General features: G+C 54.2%; 1 protein-coding gene across 3 annotated transcripts; it reads right to left on the bottom strand.

Moving 5' to 3' along the window:
• Positions 1–1,072: 1,072 nt before the first annotated feature.
• MFGE8 (milk fat globule EGF and factor V/VIII domain containing) lies at positions 1,073–11,514 on the bottom strand. 3 transcript variants are annotated; one of them, XM_068203732.1, is made up of 10 exons: positions 11,346–11,513; positions 7,748–7,873; positions 7,358–7,483; positions 6,751–6,864; positions 6,144–6,325; positions 5,583–5,738; positions 4,555–4,699; positions 3,531–3,733; positions 1,648–1,803; positions 1,073–1,368 (listed from the first exon to the last, which is right to left on the bottom strand). In XM_068203732.1, exons 1-10 carry the CDS (start codon positions 11,416–11,418, stop codon positions 1,225–1,227), a joined length of 1,425 nt encoding a protein of 474 aa, XP_068059833.1. In that variant the 5' UTR covers positions 11,419–11,513; the 3' UTR covers positions 1,073–1,224. The 3 variants fall into 3 exon arrangements, with proteins under 3 accessions (XP_068059833.1, XP_068059834.1, XP_068059835.1); XM_068203733.1 differs by having other exon boundaries at positions 3,531–3,715; positions 11,346–11,512; XM_068203734.1 differs by lacking the exon at positions 7,748–7,873 and having other exon boundaries at positions 11,346–11,514.
• Positions 11,515–15,201: the final 3,687 nt, after the last annotated feature.

The following is a 15,201-nucleotide window of genomic DNA, read 5'->3' on the forward strand; positions in this document are numbered from 1 at the left end:
CAGAGTGGGGCCATCGCTGCCATCCCACTCGAGGTCCCTCAGCCCTTGCCAAAGCAAACACACTGCCAGCCCAGCCCCACGGCTGCTTCACTTCCCAGCAGGCAGGGGAAGCATCACTACCAGCCCAGGAGAGCCTGCCCGTGCTCCCACCTGGGACTCACTCATCTCCTACTGCTAATCCCGAGGGCTCGAGCATTGCAAGAGGCTCCCCTCCACCCCATGTACAGAGAAAAAAATCAGGTTACAAAAAGGGTCATGGCACGGCTCTCTGCCCACTGCATTTGGAGGGTTTAATTACCACCTTTCCCATCTTTTCTTCACATCCTTCTGGCTACAAACCAACTCTCCCCACTACCAGATCCTAGTTCCCATGGTCACCACTGGGCTCTGAGGACAAGGGACAGCCAGGCACGCCAAACTGCAGTAAGCTGGGGGTGATGGCAATGCTGAGACTTGGGAGGCTGCTGGAGCTGGCATCCCAGAGAAGGGAATGTGTAGTGCCTGCCAAAATGCCCGCTGTGGTGCTTGCCAGAGTACCCAGCAGGTAAAGCCACCATCAGTGGGGATCTGGTGCCTCTTGACAGGAGCCATCTCATCACTCCACTCTCACTATGAGGTGCTGACATCGCAGGCAAGGAGGCTCAGGGCCTGGCAAAATGGGCAGGGGACAACAGCTGAGATTTTTCAGAGGATTTTCACAGCCCCTACTTGCAGACAAGCAGGGAGCAGGAGGGACATTGGAGGCTATAAGCCAGGGGAGCCTGTCCTAAGACCCTGAAAACGGCTGAGCCCCAAGACACAGTTCAGGCAAGGGACTGCCACTTGCTGCAGCCTCTCTGCTGGAAGCAGAAGCAAGAAGGAGAAAATTTGTCCCAGGCTTAGCTGAGAAGATAAAGCCAAGGTCTGGTTGCAGGACAGGGTCCCCCAGCAAGGCCTCATTTGCAGGATGGTGTCCCCATGAAAGCCCCAGGTTGCAGGAGGAGGTCTCAACCCTGGCTGGAGCAGCAAGAGGGCAGGAGCCATCTCCACATCCCACCTGCAAGGACCCCATAAAGTGCAGTGCTGCAGCCCCAGCACCAACGCAGGGCAGGGGAGCCCTCTTGGCCACCTCCTGAGTGTGGGGACATGGAGAGAGGGATGTGAGGTCAGAGCAGGAGTGGGCAGGGGCAGGCAGGGTGCAGGCTGGGCAGCGGGGAAGAGCAGCCCCGTCCTTCTTCCCCGTGCCTACTCGTCGCAGCCCAGCAGCTCCACGCGCAGGGTGATGCGGTTGTTCCAGGCCACGGGCAGGATGCGGACATAGCGGGCGTAGAAGGGCACATCGAACACGTTCTTCTTGTGTGAGTAGTTGTCACTGTTGCCATGGAAGATCTAAAGGAGAAAGGTGGGTATCAGTGCTGCCAGGACCCCAGGACAGTGGTCACAGCTCCAGCTGACAGAGTTCAAGAAGCCTTTGGACAACACTCTTAGGCACAAGGTGTGACTCTTGGGGTGCCCTGTGCAGGGCCAGGAGCTGGACTCAATGACCCTTGTGGGTACCTTCCAACTCAGCATATTTTTGTGATTCTGTGACCTAAGCCCCCCCACTCATCCCTCCCCACCATGGCATGCCTGAGCCCTGGGAAATCACCTTGCCCTCCCCACACCCACCTTGGTGCTGTTTGTCTGGGCATCCCGGTACAGGGTCCAGGACGTGCCGTTGTCACTGTAGGCCACCTTGTAAGCTGCTACATACTGGATGTGCCCAAAGTCACGGGCTCCTTGTGTGATGATGCCTGTCACCTTCTTCTGGTCCCGGAGGTCAATCTGGCAGAGACAAGGCTCATCATAGCTCCTTGCAGGAGCAGTGCTCCCACCCTACAGCACCCTTCACGCTCCAGAGGCAGCCAGGAAGAGCTGGCCCTCGGGGGTCAAGAACAGAGAAAACACCACTTGACCCCCATGCCAATGCCAGACAAATCATAAAACATGACTGTGAAATATTTGATCCTTCAACACTCACAGCATCCCTCAAAGCAACCAAAAGTGGGTGCAAACCCATCTTAGCTCCCATGCCCACCCCTGCCACCTCCACATTTTTTCCTGGAAACACCAGTGTGGTAAGGACAGCAAAAAAAATCTCAACCCAAAAAAAATATAGGATTCACAGAGGAAATGCATTTCCACTGGAAAGTAATTCTGGCTGAGAAAATATGCAGTTCAACACAATCTGACATTTGGGTTCTAAGCGAGACGGTTTCTATTCTCTTTACTCTGCCACACTGTGTTTACTGCTGCTGGCATGTTACAGGGTAAACCACCAAAGGAGCTGAAAGCCTCATTAATTTAGTTCTGTTTTCATTCTCACAGAGGGCAATTCCAGCTATACAATACAAATAAATCCTGAGTGTACATGTAAATCTATACACATACAAAAACAGGCAGCCTGTGGTGCAACAGCCCAACTCAGCGTGTCATCCTGACCCTGTCATCAGCCAATGCCTCGATAAGCTGGTTTATTTAGAGTTGTGAGACAGCTGCTTTTAATCATTTCCTAAATAAAAAGCGGGACAAATATCTAAACTGCCTTGTCCTATTATGTCATGGAATCATGTGAAAAGTACAAAAACAGGGGAGCAAAAGAAACTGAGAAGGAAATTTCAAAACTATTTGTTTCTATTCCAGACTGGGAAGAGAAAAGCAAGCCTGATTTTTTCCTGCAAAACAGAAACATGGTGTTCTGGGCAGCCAGAGGGCGTTGGGACGGTCACTCCAGGCTGGGATGGCATTTCCTTAGGGGGTGAGACAGAACTGGGGTGCTGCAGGCTTGATGCACCCCACAAGAAGGTTCAGATACAGCACCACCTTGATTCTATGAGCACTGACTCTGACCCAGAGCTCCAGGACTGCTGTTAAAACCATCCTGATCTGCCCCTGTGATCCCCGCTCAGGGAGAGCATTGCTGGACTTTGTGACCCACAACAAGGCTCTGGTCACACCAACCCAGCTGTTCCAGCTACCCTGAAAAAGGAGATGGCCCTAGGCACAGCTGGAGGAGCTGGTGAGGAGACATGAGTGAATCATGATTTTAAAGGGTTAAGATTTTAGCTGAGGGTTAGAACTAATTCATATTGAAGTTAGATACACCAACAATAGGTTAATGATTATTAGATGCTTAAGTTAAAGCTACTTGTTATATTATGAGCTCATTTGTAGAAGGAAGTGGAGCAAGTAAACCATTATAGGAACATACTGAATTTGAGACCACCGACCCAATTCAAGAGAAGAATTGCGCACACGTGAAGGACTAAAAACCTCATTTTGATACAAAGCAGGGATGGGAGGTGCTGGGGTTATGCATATGTATTATTTTGGGAAATAAATAGAAGGCAAAAATCCTTCTGTGGTGCAGTCACACATTTCAGGGACAATCCCCACAGTGCTGCCTGCCGGCGTAATAAACATACCACTTTCTAACTTTGACTAGTTAGAGAGTCTTTGTCCATGATTTTCTGTTTGAATGATTCGTGAGGTTACAGAGTCCAGAGACCCACCTGCAGCCACTCGGACTGGTCGTTCTTCAGGGCTGTCCAGGCGTTGGTTTTGCCCGTCATGTCCAAGCGAGCGTAATGAGGGTGCCAGGCAAAAGCATCGATGCCCCAGGTCTTGAAGACACTGGAGGCTGTGATCTGCTGGTCGGAGATGAGGTGGGATTTCATGCCCAGAGGCTCCGAGCAACCTGCCGTGTTGAAATACACTGTAACACAACAGTTTACACGGGCAGTGAAATGGAAAGAGACAACAGCACCGCTGCAAGCAAAACCCCGCAGACCTGTCAGAAGCCATCCCCACACTCTCATTCCACTGCCCAGAGCAGCACCAGGGCCAGGCAGGGAAATGTGCAGAGCTGTCTTTTCCCCGGATTTTTAGCTCCCAGCTATTCCCTGGCTCACAGTGCCTCCTGCTGCAGGGATGAGTAGATGTTCCCCACAGCACAGCACAGCCCAGCCCAGCCCTGGAATACAGAAAGCTTTGGCAGGAAGCAGAGAAGGATGTGGAAAGAGCAACGCAAAGATATCCCCAGCCAAAAGCACGGATAGCACCACACCCACATAGCAGCAGGACAGGCCCCAAGCCCCCACAACATCCCACTCCCACACTGACACACGAGTCCCACTCAGTTCCCAGGGATGTGCTGCAGGGCAGGAATGCAGGAGGCACAGGGAAAGGGCTCAGACTGATGATCCTTTACATTTCCCAGAGGACTTTGATCCTCTGCTGCTTTTCAAGCTCTCCAGCAGGAAAAGCAGCGGGTTCACAGCTCAGACGGGGAGGGGACACAGTAAAAACCCCTGGCTTGGGAAGGTGTTAGCAGCGTGAGAATGCAGCTCGAGCTGGCTGAGCTGATGGGATTAACAGCTTGTGCTTCCCAAACGCACCCCTGGGTATTCCCAGGCATCAGCAAAAACAAGCACCGCCAAATCCCTTGTCCTGAGGGATCAGAAGCAGGCCAAGGGGTGATGCCCTGCCCCATGTCACCCCTTGCCCTGCAGCCCCCCAGGAGGGGACAGCATTTACCGTTCATCTCGCAGCCGATGAGCTCGAAGCGCAGCGTGCAGGCGCGGCGGCACATCACGGGGTAGATGCGGATGAACTGGGCCGTGATGGGAGGGTTGAACATGTTGGTCTGCATGGTGCCATAGTCCACGTTCCCCTCAAAAACCTGCAACAGTGACCAGGCCTCAGTGCCCCAGCTCTCCCACAGTCTCCTGCAGCAAATCCCTTGCACAGCAGACAGAGAGATCTCGGCACTGCCAATGGCAAAAGAGCACAGAGGGGGAAGCTGGGCTCTGTTTTTGTGCCCCGGAACAGTGCAGGACCCTGAAGGAGCTCCAACACTCTCAACAGAGCTTTGCAACATTCCCTGCTTCATCCTCACCCCCACAGAACCACACAAGCAGCAACACCCACTCCCACTACCACAATGCTCCTCAAATCATGACAAGCACAGAGGTGGCTCGTTTCTTTCTTTAACATAATCAATAGAATCAAATTGCCTTTCATGCACTTCTTCCACTGCTGCAGAAACAAGGGGAATTTTTCTATTTTTTTTAAAGCAAAGCAGATACTCCCAAACCATTCCCTGGATGCTTAGAAAGCCAGCAGGAGACACTCCCCATAAAGAACTGCAAGTGGAGAGCACGGCAATCTGTAAGTCACTTTGAGAGACACTCTGTCAGCTGGTGCTTGCTGCAGATACAACACCGAGCTACCCAAGCTGCTCAGTAGCACTCCCAGACCAAGCCCAGTTCCCACAGGGTGTCAGTGGTAAAGATACTATCTGAATGACCTAAATCAGGCAGTGCTGCTTCTTTGGTTATGCTTATTATGGTCAATTAAACAGAGGCAGGGAGCATTGCTTGGCACTGGAACTGCCTGTGCCATCTCGCTGCTAGGAGAGTTCCCATCGGTTCCCAACGCAGCTTTGCCCCAGGTCAAAAGCACTTTCCCACACACAGGGATGCGGCTCACAGCCACTTCAGCACCCACAGCACCACTGGATGGGGGGAGCTGGGACATCCCCCATACAGAGCATCGCAGCCCACCTTATCTACATCCTTCTTCTCATCCTTGAAGAAGGTGAATTCCCGCCCATCCAGGCTGTAGGCGACTTTGTAGGCACGGACAAACTCCTGCTGCCCCACACGGCGCGCGCCCTGCGTGATGATCCCACTCAGCCGCATCTTCCGCAGCAGGTTGGCCTGTAGAGGGGAGAAGAGGATGAGTGGGGTGCAGTGAGGATGGGGTGCACAGCCCTTGCACCCACCAGAACGACCAAGTCTGGGTGGGAGGGTGGGCACTGGGACAAGGAAAGGAGCTGCCCATGGCACTGGAGCTCCCTTGAGGAGGAAGCAGTCCATCCCTCCAGCCTTGCATCCCAAGGTGGGCAGAGCAAGGGGGATCATGAACCCAAGTCCCACCTTCCTCCAATGGACTTGCCTCCTCCAGGCACATCCCAAGATACCCCTGGGTGGCAGCTTGATGCAGCAGTTTAGCCCCACACTTGCCACCAGGAGCAGTGAAATGCCGTGACAGCAGCACTGCAAGACCAGCCATGGCTGCTGGGGCTGCTCTCCGTGCTGGTATTCCAGTCCTGCCACAGGTACCTGGATCCAGGGGCTCTTATCGTAGTTGCTGGAAGTCCAGGCATTGACAATGCCATGGTTGTTAAGGCGGGCAAGCTCTGGCCCCCAGCGCTGGAGGCCAAGGAAGCCGTAATAGACAGAAGATGCTGAGAGCTGGGCATCAGAGATGGCTCCTCCTTCCATGCCCAGGAGCACAGCACAGCCTGGGGGCAGAGGGGAGATCAGGATCAGAGAGAGACACTAACCAGGGAGCAGAACTAGGGGTCATTTGTTTCTTGTCTGGGGGCAGAACAGGAGAGGGAGGCCAGCCCTAGGGTCTGGCTGTCCCCAGGGTGTCCTCTCCTCCTCATCCCTCAGCCAAAACCACACCATCCATCAGCCCCCCTCACAGCACAGAGGTCTGGAGGATAAAGGACCTTTCTGGAGCACTCCAGAGAGGAGAAATCACCTTCTTGAGGGTGTTCCCTCCATTAGGACCAGGCCTACTGGCATCAAGGGTAGCCACAGCTGCCCTCCAGATCCCCTAAACCAGCTGGTGAGATCCCTCCTGGCAATGAGGGACAGACAGTAGGAACAGGAGGGAACAGGAGGAAAAGGGAATTCAGTACAGTTGGTGCCAAAGACTTACGGACGTGGCAGGTCTTCCCCAGAAATGGAGAAGGACACTTGCAGGTGTAGTCACCATCCAGGTCCAGGCAGGTGCCTCCATTTTTGCAAGGCTGGGAGGAGCACTCATTCTTGTCTAGGAGAGAGAGATGAGGAGCTCAGGAGGCAATTCCAAAACCAGTCCTGGAGAGGAGACCCCCTCCTTCAGCACAGCAAGAAGAGGGGGAGGCATCCCCTGAACAAGGGCCATGGCATGGTCCCTGAAGAGAGGGTGGCACAGGTTGAAGCTCTAACCCAAGGACCCGTCTATGCTGTGTCCCCACTGAGTGCAGCCATGCAGGTGCACCAGGACACACAGTCACATCAAGGCTGGGAACCTGCATGGAGCAGGCTGAGCCTGGAGGCACCCCCTGTGTTATTAGTTAAGGCACCAAGTCCCTCCAGAGATGCAGAGCAAGGTTGAGACATAACCTGTCCCCACACCATGGTCCTTCCCTCCACCATGCAAGCTCCAAAACAGCCTGGTGCCCCACACGGTCACAGCTGCTCACATCCCCTTGTTGTCACCCGAGGGGTCCCCAAGCTCTCAGTGGACAAGCTTCCCCTGCCTGCCCCCCTGCTGTACTCACTGTTCTGGCAGTGCACCCCATCGTACCCCGCAGGGCACTTGCAGATGTAGTCAGTGAAGACGTCGCCCCGGTTTGGGACCAGCTGGCACTCACCATTGTTGTGGCAAGGATTGGGGTGGCAGGGCCCTGGGGAAGGGGAAAAACAACTGTAATATAGGCACAGGTGGAAAATAAGAGCATCCAGTGGGCTTCCACTCCCCACAGACATTGCATTACCCCCAAGTGCATCCTGTCACCATATCCCTACTCAGATCTGTGCCCCATGTGTCCATCAGCCATCAGAAGGGCTGAACCCTAAGGCCAGTGGTGCAGGGCTAGGACAAGGGCACACTAACTATTAGCAACGCTCCTGGCTGGCATGGAGCACCTGGGAAAGAGTCAGCTCCTCACCTTTCTCTGTTTCATTGCAGTCAATCCCAACATAGCCCTCAGGGCAGATGCAGAAGAAGGGGGTCTCATTAATCCCAGTCAGGCAGGTGCCCCCATTCTGACAGTGGTTCACGTCACAGAAGTCACCTGGAAGTAAAGCCAGGTGTCACTGCAAGCCATTCCTAAGGCACCAATCCACCAGAGCCCCATGCACACGAAGGCACCCCAGCCCAACAGCAGGAACTGGTCTGCTGCAAATCCCACTGCTGGACCTTGCAGAGGGCTGCTGGCATTCAAAAGCAGTGGTTGAGACTGGGAGCATAACCAGCAGCAAGGACCTGCCTTGCACTGACACATTAAAAAAGAGGTTGAACAGATGCTATATAACAAAGTATTTAAGACAGGGAAAACCCAGGTTTTGGTGCATTAAATGTTTTTGACACTTGGCTGGGAAATGTGAGTGACGAGGCTGGGGCTCACTCAGGTACAAGAAGGACAGAATGATTCAAGGGAATGGAGCTGGTGCTGTTGCTGGGTTTTGCTAATGTAAATTTGTACTTGTAAGAACACCAAAAAAAATCATTGTAGGGGGAGCTCGCATTCCTCAGTTCCCAGATGCTGGAGTCAGGCAGGGAGGAAGCACAAGGTCCATCTCTGCAGGACGCCTGCCAAACCTCCATCATTCTCCGAGCAGCTCCCACAAGGCAGCCCTGGCTCACAGGCAGGTTCCCCCAGGCAGCTGGTGGGGCTGCACCATCTTCCCTGCCTGTTCATCCATCTCCAGCATCTGCCACGATGTAGGGTTTATGTGGCAAGGTGGTGGTGGCAGGGGGCTGCAAAGGTGGCTCAGCAAGAAGACAACAGGAGCTGCTCCCATGCTGGAGACAGCCACTCCCAGCCGATGGCAAAACAAACCCTCTGCTGCTCAAAGATGGTGTCTACCAGCACGGCTTCTGTGATAATATATCCAAGATAAAATAAAAAACACTGTGCAGCAGCTGTAGAAGAGGAGTGAGAAAAATGTGAAACAGCCCTGCAAACACCCCCGGCAGAGAATAAGGAGGGAAAGGAAGTGATCCAGGTGCAGGAACAGGGATTCTACTGCAGCCCAAGGAGAAGACCTGTCTCCCTGAAGCCTGTGGAGGACCACAGGGGAGCAGATATCCACACTGCAGCCCACAGACTACTCCAGGCTGGAGCAGTCTCTTCCTCATGGACTGTATCTCATGGAAAGGACCCACACCAGAGCAGTTAATGAATAACTGCAGGCCATGGGAAGGACCCACTCTGGATCTTTTCCTTCTTTTCCCCACCCTGTCCTGTGGAGGGAAGTGAATGATGTCAACCCACTGCACCCTCCAACCTTCTAAGCTCTATTGCAGGGCTGAATCAGATTGCAAGAGCTGGGCTGAAATTCCTCCCACCCTCAATTTATTCTGCCTAAAAGCTGCAAGGCAGCAACATTCCATAAACCTAGACCAGATTTCCACAGGACTGGTTGAAAGCATCAATAACTCCTTGTCAAACGGGACAGCACATCCCTTGATGCCAGGCATTTCTCTGCTACGCTGCAGAAGTCAGAACAAGGGCTGAACCCAGGTGGAGACCTAGGAATAACCCTTCACTACCTGCATGACCTGGAGAAGGTGGAAGTTGATGAGCTGTGGGTTCACTGCCCAGACGAACACCAAACAACGAAGTTCTCATTTGCCTAAGCTACTACTCAGTGAGCTCCTACTCATTAGTCCTTTAATAGCAGGACTCCTTCGAGTTAATCCTTCTCTTCCTGACACTCCACATGTGTAGGGTACAGGCTGGTGGCAGGCAGGCCAGCATCAGGTGGAGGTTTCCATAAGGATGCTGTAGCTCCCTTAGCCCAGCCTCAGGAGGCAGAAAAACTTGGGCACCAGTTCAAGTCACTGCCTGTGCTGCCCAGCCTGTTCTGCATGACCTCATGCTCCATCAATGCGCTGCCATGAGCTACAGCATGGGAGGAGAGGGCTCCTGCTGATAAGTGGGGATGCCTTTGCTCCACGCCCCTCCACCCCTCCGCAGGTCTTGGGCACATCCATCCACCCCCATCCCACGGATCTCTCCCAGCAGCCAGTCAAGGCTGCACAGACCCAGCTACTTCTGTTCAACAGTGGGAGATGGCTGATTCCCCAGGCACAGAGTGTCAAGGAACGGATGCTCCCCAGCATCAGTGCTGCCTCCAGCACAGGAGTGTCTGGGGTGTGACATGGCAGCAAAGCAGCAAGGTCTCCTCCCACGGTTGGGACAGGAGTGGTCCAAGTTTTATACTTCAGTTATTGCAAGTAACTGGACTCCTTTTTATCCCTGCCTGGGAATAATCCCTTACATGGTGGGTGTTGGTAGCCATCCCCCTGCCTAGCAGTAAGGCACACAGGTCACTTTTTCCACTGTAGCAAGCAGTTTTGGATGCTCCTGTTTCTGGACTGTTTCGGGCCTCGTTTCAGAGCTGTTCAGCATCTCCATCCTCCACACACACATTTTTCTCTAGTCAAGGACAGAGCTGTCACAGGCTGAACACTCAGGAACCAAGGCAACAAAGATCAACCACTGCTTTTGGAAATGTTTGCTTATATGAACCCACAGGCTGGCTGGGAGGCAAAAATAACATCCTCCGAATACTGGGACAGCTCATCCCAGCGGGGCTGGGGGAAGTCATGTCTCAGGAGGGCAAAAAGGGCACCTCAGCCATCCAGGGAGAAGCAAACATAAACAGAGCCTTCCTCACCCCCTCCTGCTGCCCTTTGTCCCTGACCTGGAGCCTGCACTTAGGCTTTGCTCCCCTTTTCCCTGGTCTCGTCCATCCCTTTCGGAGCCAAGCGCCCCAGGCATGACCCACGGGGTTATGATGAAGCTGCTAGTCCCCGGGGTTGCCCTGGCCAGGCCAGCTGGGCGCGTACCAGGCGGTCCCAGGGACGCTGTTTACATTGCGAACACGGTTATCTGAAAGCACAGGACAGCCCTGCTGAGAGACTCCCGCCTCGGAAGAAGGGACGGGGCCGTGGACCCGAGATCCTCTGCTCCGGCAGCAGCAGCCCTGGGGCTGCACGCTCTCTCACTCGCACTGCGTGCCCTGCAACCCGCACCGCAGCCTGGACCCAGTCACCCTGCACCCCCAGGTCCTCTCGCTACACGTCCCGGATCCCCGGCACCGCGGATCCCTGGCATCTCGGGGTCCCCTACATACCAGACAACCCCTACACACACCCCCTACATCCCGGACAACCCCTGCACCCCGGATCCCTCGCACTCCACACCCCCAGCATTCCGGGCTCCCCTGTATTCTGGATCCCCTGAAACTCACCCTGTCCAGCACCGCGGATCCCCTGCACACCAGGCAACCCCGCACTCCAGATTCTCTGCTGCCCTGCGCCTCGGACTGCCCTGCACCCCGGAATCCCTGCACACCGGACACCCCTGCACTCCAAACCCCTACCGCTCGGATCCACAGCACTCCAGCCTCCACCCAGGTTTCCCTGCACCCAGGTCCCCTGAGCCCTGGCTCCCCGGCACCCCAGATCCCCGGAATCCCGGCTCCCGGGCACTCCTGATCCCCGGTTCCCCGGCACTCCGTCTCCCCGGCACTCACCGGACACGACGAGCAGCAGCGGGAACGCCACCGCCACGGCGAGCAGCACCCTAAACAACCGAGCCGCCCTCATGTTGCGTCCCGAGCCGCGCCGTGCGCTCCACCCGCGCCGCTCCGCTGGGCTCGGCTCCGCTCGGCTCGGCTCCGCTCGGCTCGGCTCCGCTCGGCTCGGCTCAGCTCCGCTCGGCTCGGCTCGGCTCGGCTCCGCTCCGCTGGGCTCGGCTCCGCGCGGGGCTCGGGGCGGGCAGTGACTCAGCCCGGCCCGGCGCGGCCCCACGTGCTCCGCCGCCCGCCCCCGGGGCGGGACCGGCCCCGCCGGCTGGGAACAGCCCGCCCGAGGGTCCGCGCCCCCGGGATGCAGGCAGCGCAGGGGTACAGGCAACAAGGCAGCGAAGGTGTCTCTGGAAGTGAGAGCCACCGCGGCCACGCTGATGATGCTTCAGTGAGGGGGACCGCTGGCTCACCCCACGCCGGATCTTGGCCCCGGGTGGCCGGTAGGGACTTCCCGAGCCGGGCAGTGCCCATGGCTCCTGGCCCTGGCTGGCAGGCAGAGGGTGCAGAGTTGGACCGGAATGTACTGGGGGCTGCCAGCGCTTGGCAAAGAAAGAACTGTTTTGCAGCACAAACCCCAATTTTCTCTCCCTGGGTGCGATGAAAGCTGGAGAGGGCTTCCCCTCCGATGGACAGTGAACACAAGTGCCCTGTGCCATCCTTGTCATCCAGCGTGCCAGTGGCATGGGGTTCTCCCAAGTTCCTCCTAACCAAGAAAATCAGCTTGCAGCCAGGTCTGGCAAATATGTGAAAGGTATTGGGAGTGACATAACAGCTTTCTGCCCAAATCACTGCACCACAGCTCCACTGGTTTGGCCACAAACTAGCTCCTTTCTGAGTTGTGCCTGGCCACCAAGACCTGGAAAAGCCCATCCACGCTCTTGAGAGGAACTGGTGCCCTGTGGGGAGCTCTGGCCTGGAAGGCAAAAACATATTTAGCCCTGGAAGGCTAAAGCATGTTCAGGCTAAATCCATATTCAGCAGCAAATTCTTTGGAAAAGAGCACTGCACAGCACAGGAATGCTGGATCACTTGACCCTGTCATGGAAATCCACTCCAAACCCCCCTCCTCCTCCCGAACGTGAAGCTGATTTTATCTCTTCTTGCAAAACCCTCCATTTCAGCATTAACTAACCCACCTCAGACACTTGGACTGCTCATATTTCTGTGTTGACTCTGACCAAGTGTTGCTACATGTCTGCCTTTGGCAATGCAGCCACGCAGCCACCCATGAGCTGGGCAGTCCAGCTGCATGCCATGCACTTTGACCAGTCTTCCCACCTCCACTCCAGTGTCCAGCTAATGCTTTTGTCAGACACAGTCAACCAGTGCCCAAGAGAGCACCCAGAGCACGAGCAGCACCCTCGGGAGAGATCCAGTGGCAGGTCCAGCTGCACCACTGCGCAGGGGACTTCTCAGGGCACCGCAGAATGAGAAACACATGGAACTGGACACGTATTCCCACCCACACCCACCACCCTTGCTGCTGGTGTTTCCCTAAATTAGTAACAACACAAAGAAAACTCCAGGTAGAGTTTAACTCCAGTGTAGGGAGAAACAACAGCTGGAAAGGAGGGAGCACACAAGACACAGTACTTGCTTTCGAATAACCCTTCAACCTCAGGGTAATTACTGCTGTGGTGTTCTGAGGAAAACAAGGTCAGGAGGAGGAGAACGCAGGGCAAGATTCCCAGGGCTGTGCACAAGCAACTAGGACAAGGGTGTTTGTTCGGCCTTTTGAGGGGCTACTGCCTGGATTAGTCTCAGAGAGAATGCAAGACCCAGAGGGAGCTGCAGAAAAAGCATCAGCCTGTCTAAAAACAGAAAGCAAAATGTTTTCTTTCTGTCCCCAGAGGCATGAATGCTAATGTCCTAGGAGCGTGTATGGGAAAGGATATTAAAAAGCGAGCTGTGGAGGCCAGATGGAGCAATGCTCTCACAGGGACAGTGCATCTTGCAAGTTCCTGTGGCTCTTTGAATGATGTGATGGAGAGGGGCATCCCATGAGAAACTACACTTGGGAAATGTCTCTGCTGTCCCAGCGGGCAGAGGGAAGCTCTGGACATGGGCAGCAGAGAAGAGAGAAGAACAACTTGTCAAGGACAGGGAAGAAAGGAGGAACAGAGACAGCTCCCACAGGCAAACACCACGCCCGGGCTCCTACAGCCGCCAAGTTTTTGCAAGTGATGGCTTTACTTGAAAGAGTTGGGTAGGTTGAAGGTCAGGCATAATTTCACTCCCTTCTGCAGGGACTACTTAGGCCTTGCTATTGCAGTATTTACCACTGGGTTTGGTTTCTTCTGCGGAGATCTGCCAGATTCTGCTGTGCGTAACCCTTTCCAAGCTGTGCTGATAGCAGATAGCCTGGTTCCCGTAGCTGGGGTGATAAAGAGGAAAATAGGTGAAGATGGGGGCCATGCATTTCTCTGATGCAATCTTATTTTCCAGCTTATACAATGTGTTTTCCTGTGAACAAGAGAGGTGAACAATGCACAGGTGATCCCTTGCCCAAGCCCCCATCTGCCATAAAACTGACCAGGCTGATCATCATGGCTGATGAATGTGCAGTGACATCTTTGGTATCAGCATAGTTTCATGTTCCTTCCCTCCACTCCCTCTCAGAAACTCACAGGACCTCTCCAAAGCAAAGATGCCCCTCCACCCCCAGCTCAGCCCTTGAATGGATCTTGTTTTGGGTAGCAGCTCCTATTGTTTCTACTATCTGTTCTGTAAAGGAGTTCACTGGCTTAGGTCTATCTCAAAAGTCAGCTGTTACACCCCAGAGGGATTCCCCACCCAAAACACTCCCACAACACTCCTTGCAACATGGTTTTCCTCTCTCACCCCAGTTTTGAGAGCCCCGGAAAGATCCCTGACAGAGGTAGCCCTCATCCTTCACAGGCATGACTCTTTTTAAGAGTTCAAATTTGTGGTTCAGGACAACACACAATCCTGGGAAAGTTTCCTGCCACATGGGATCAAGCCTTCCGTCCTGCCACACGTGTTAGCCACTCCGAGTGGGAAGGAGAAATGATCTGTGGCACCACATCAGTGGATTAAGCCCCAGTCTGCTCTTAATCCCTCTAACAGGATAACCAGGGGCTTGTGCCAGCATCTCTAACCTCCTGCAGCCCCAGCCAGCGTCACTGCCCACTGGCCTACCAGCACGAGGTTTCCAAAAGCTGCCAAAGATATCCACTGGCTGGGACAATCCTTGTGTAATAGATGTTATAGAATAATTCTATTCTATAAAGATATAGATTCTGTAAAATACACATGAAATAAGTTGTGCTTGTACGAAAGATTCTTAAAGTTTTAAATAAAAAGCCACAAGCCGCAGCCAGGGAAAGAAAGATTGTGAAACCACAGATGGCAGCAGGGAGAAAGGCCTAACTTACAAATGAAAAACCATGGCTTCGTGCAGAGATGGGCCCTTTCCTGGGACAATCCAGGAGACACCCAAGCGATGAATACTCGAGAAATATCTACGACCAAGATAGTCAGGAGCATGCATCCCAATACCAGGTTCCCATAACTCAACATCAGCATTCATCACTTCCCAGAAACAGCTTTGTCCAGCCCAGCACAGAGAAAAGGAGACCACATGAATATGTGAAGCAACTAAAAGAATAGGAGAACCTCTGCCCCAGGCGTAAAAAACTGTATAAAACTAACCGGACAAAGACAACATTGGTGAACAGAGGGGATTCGCAGCGGTAGAGTTCGGATCAGTGTTCACCCAGTGCCGATCCCGGGCTCGGCGCTGTCCCTTTGATTGTGGCTATCAGAGACCGAATCTCGGTCG

Source organism: Anomalospiza imberbis, chromosome 13, assembly GCF_031753505.1.
Source record: "Anomalospiza imberbis isolate Cuckoo-Finch-1a 21T00152 chromosome 13, ASM3175350v1, whole genome shotgun sequence".
Lineage (NCBI taxonomy): Eukaryota > Metazoa > Chordata > Aves > Passeriformes > Viduidae > Anomalospiza > Anomalospiza imberbis.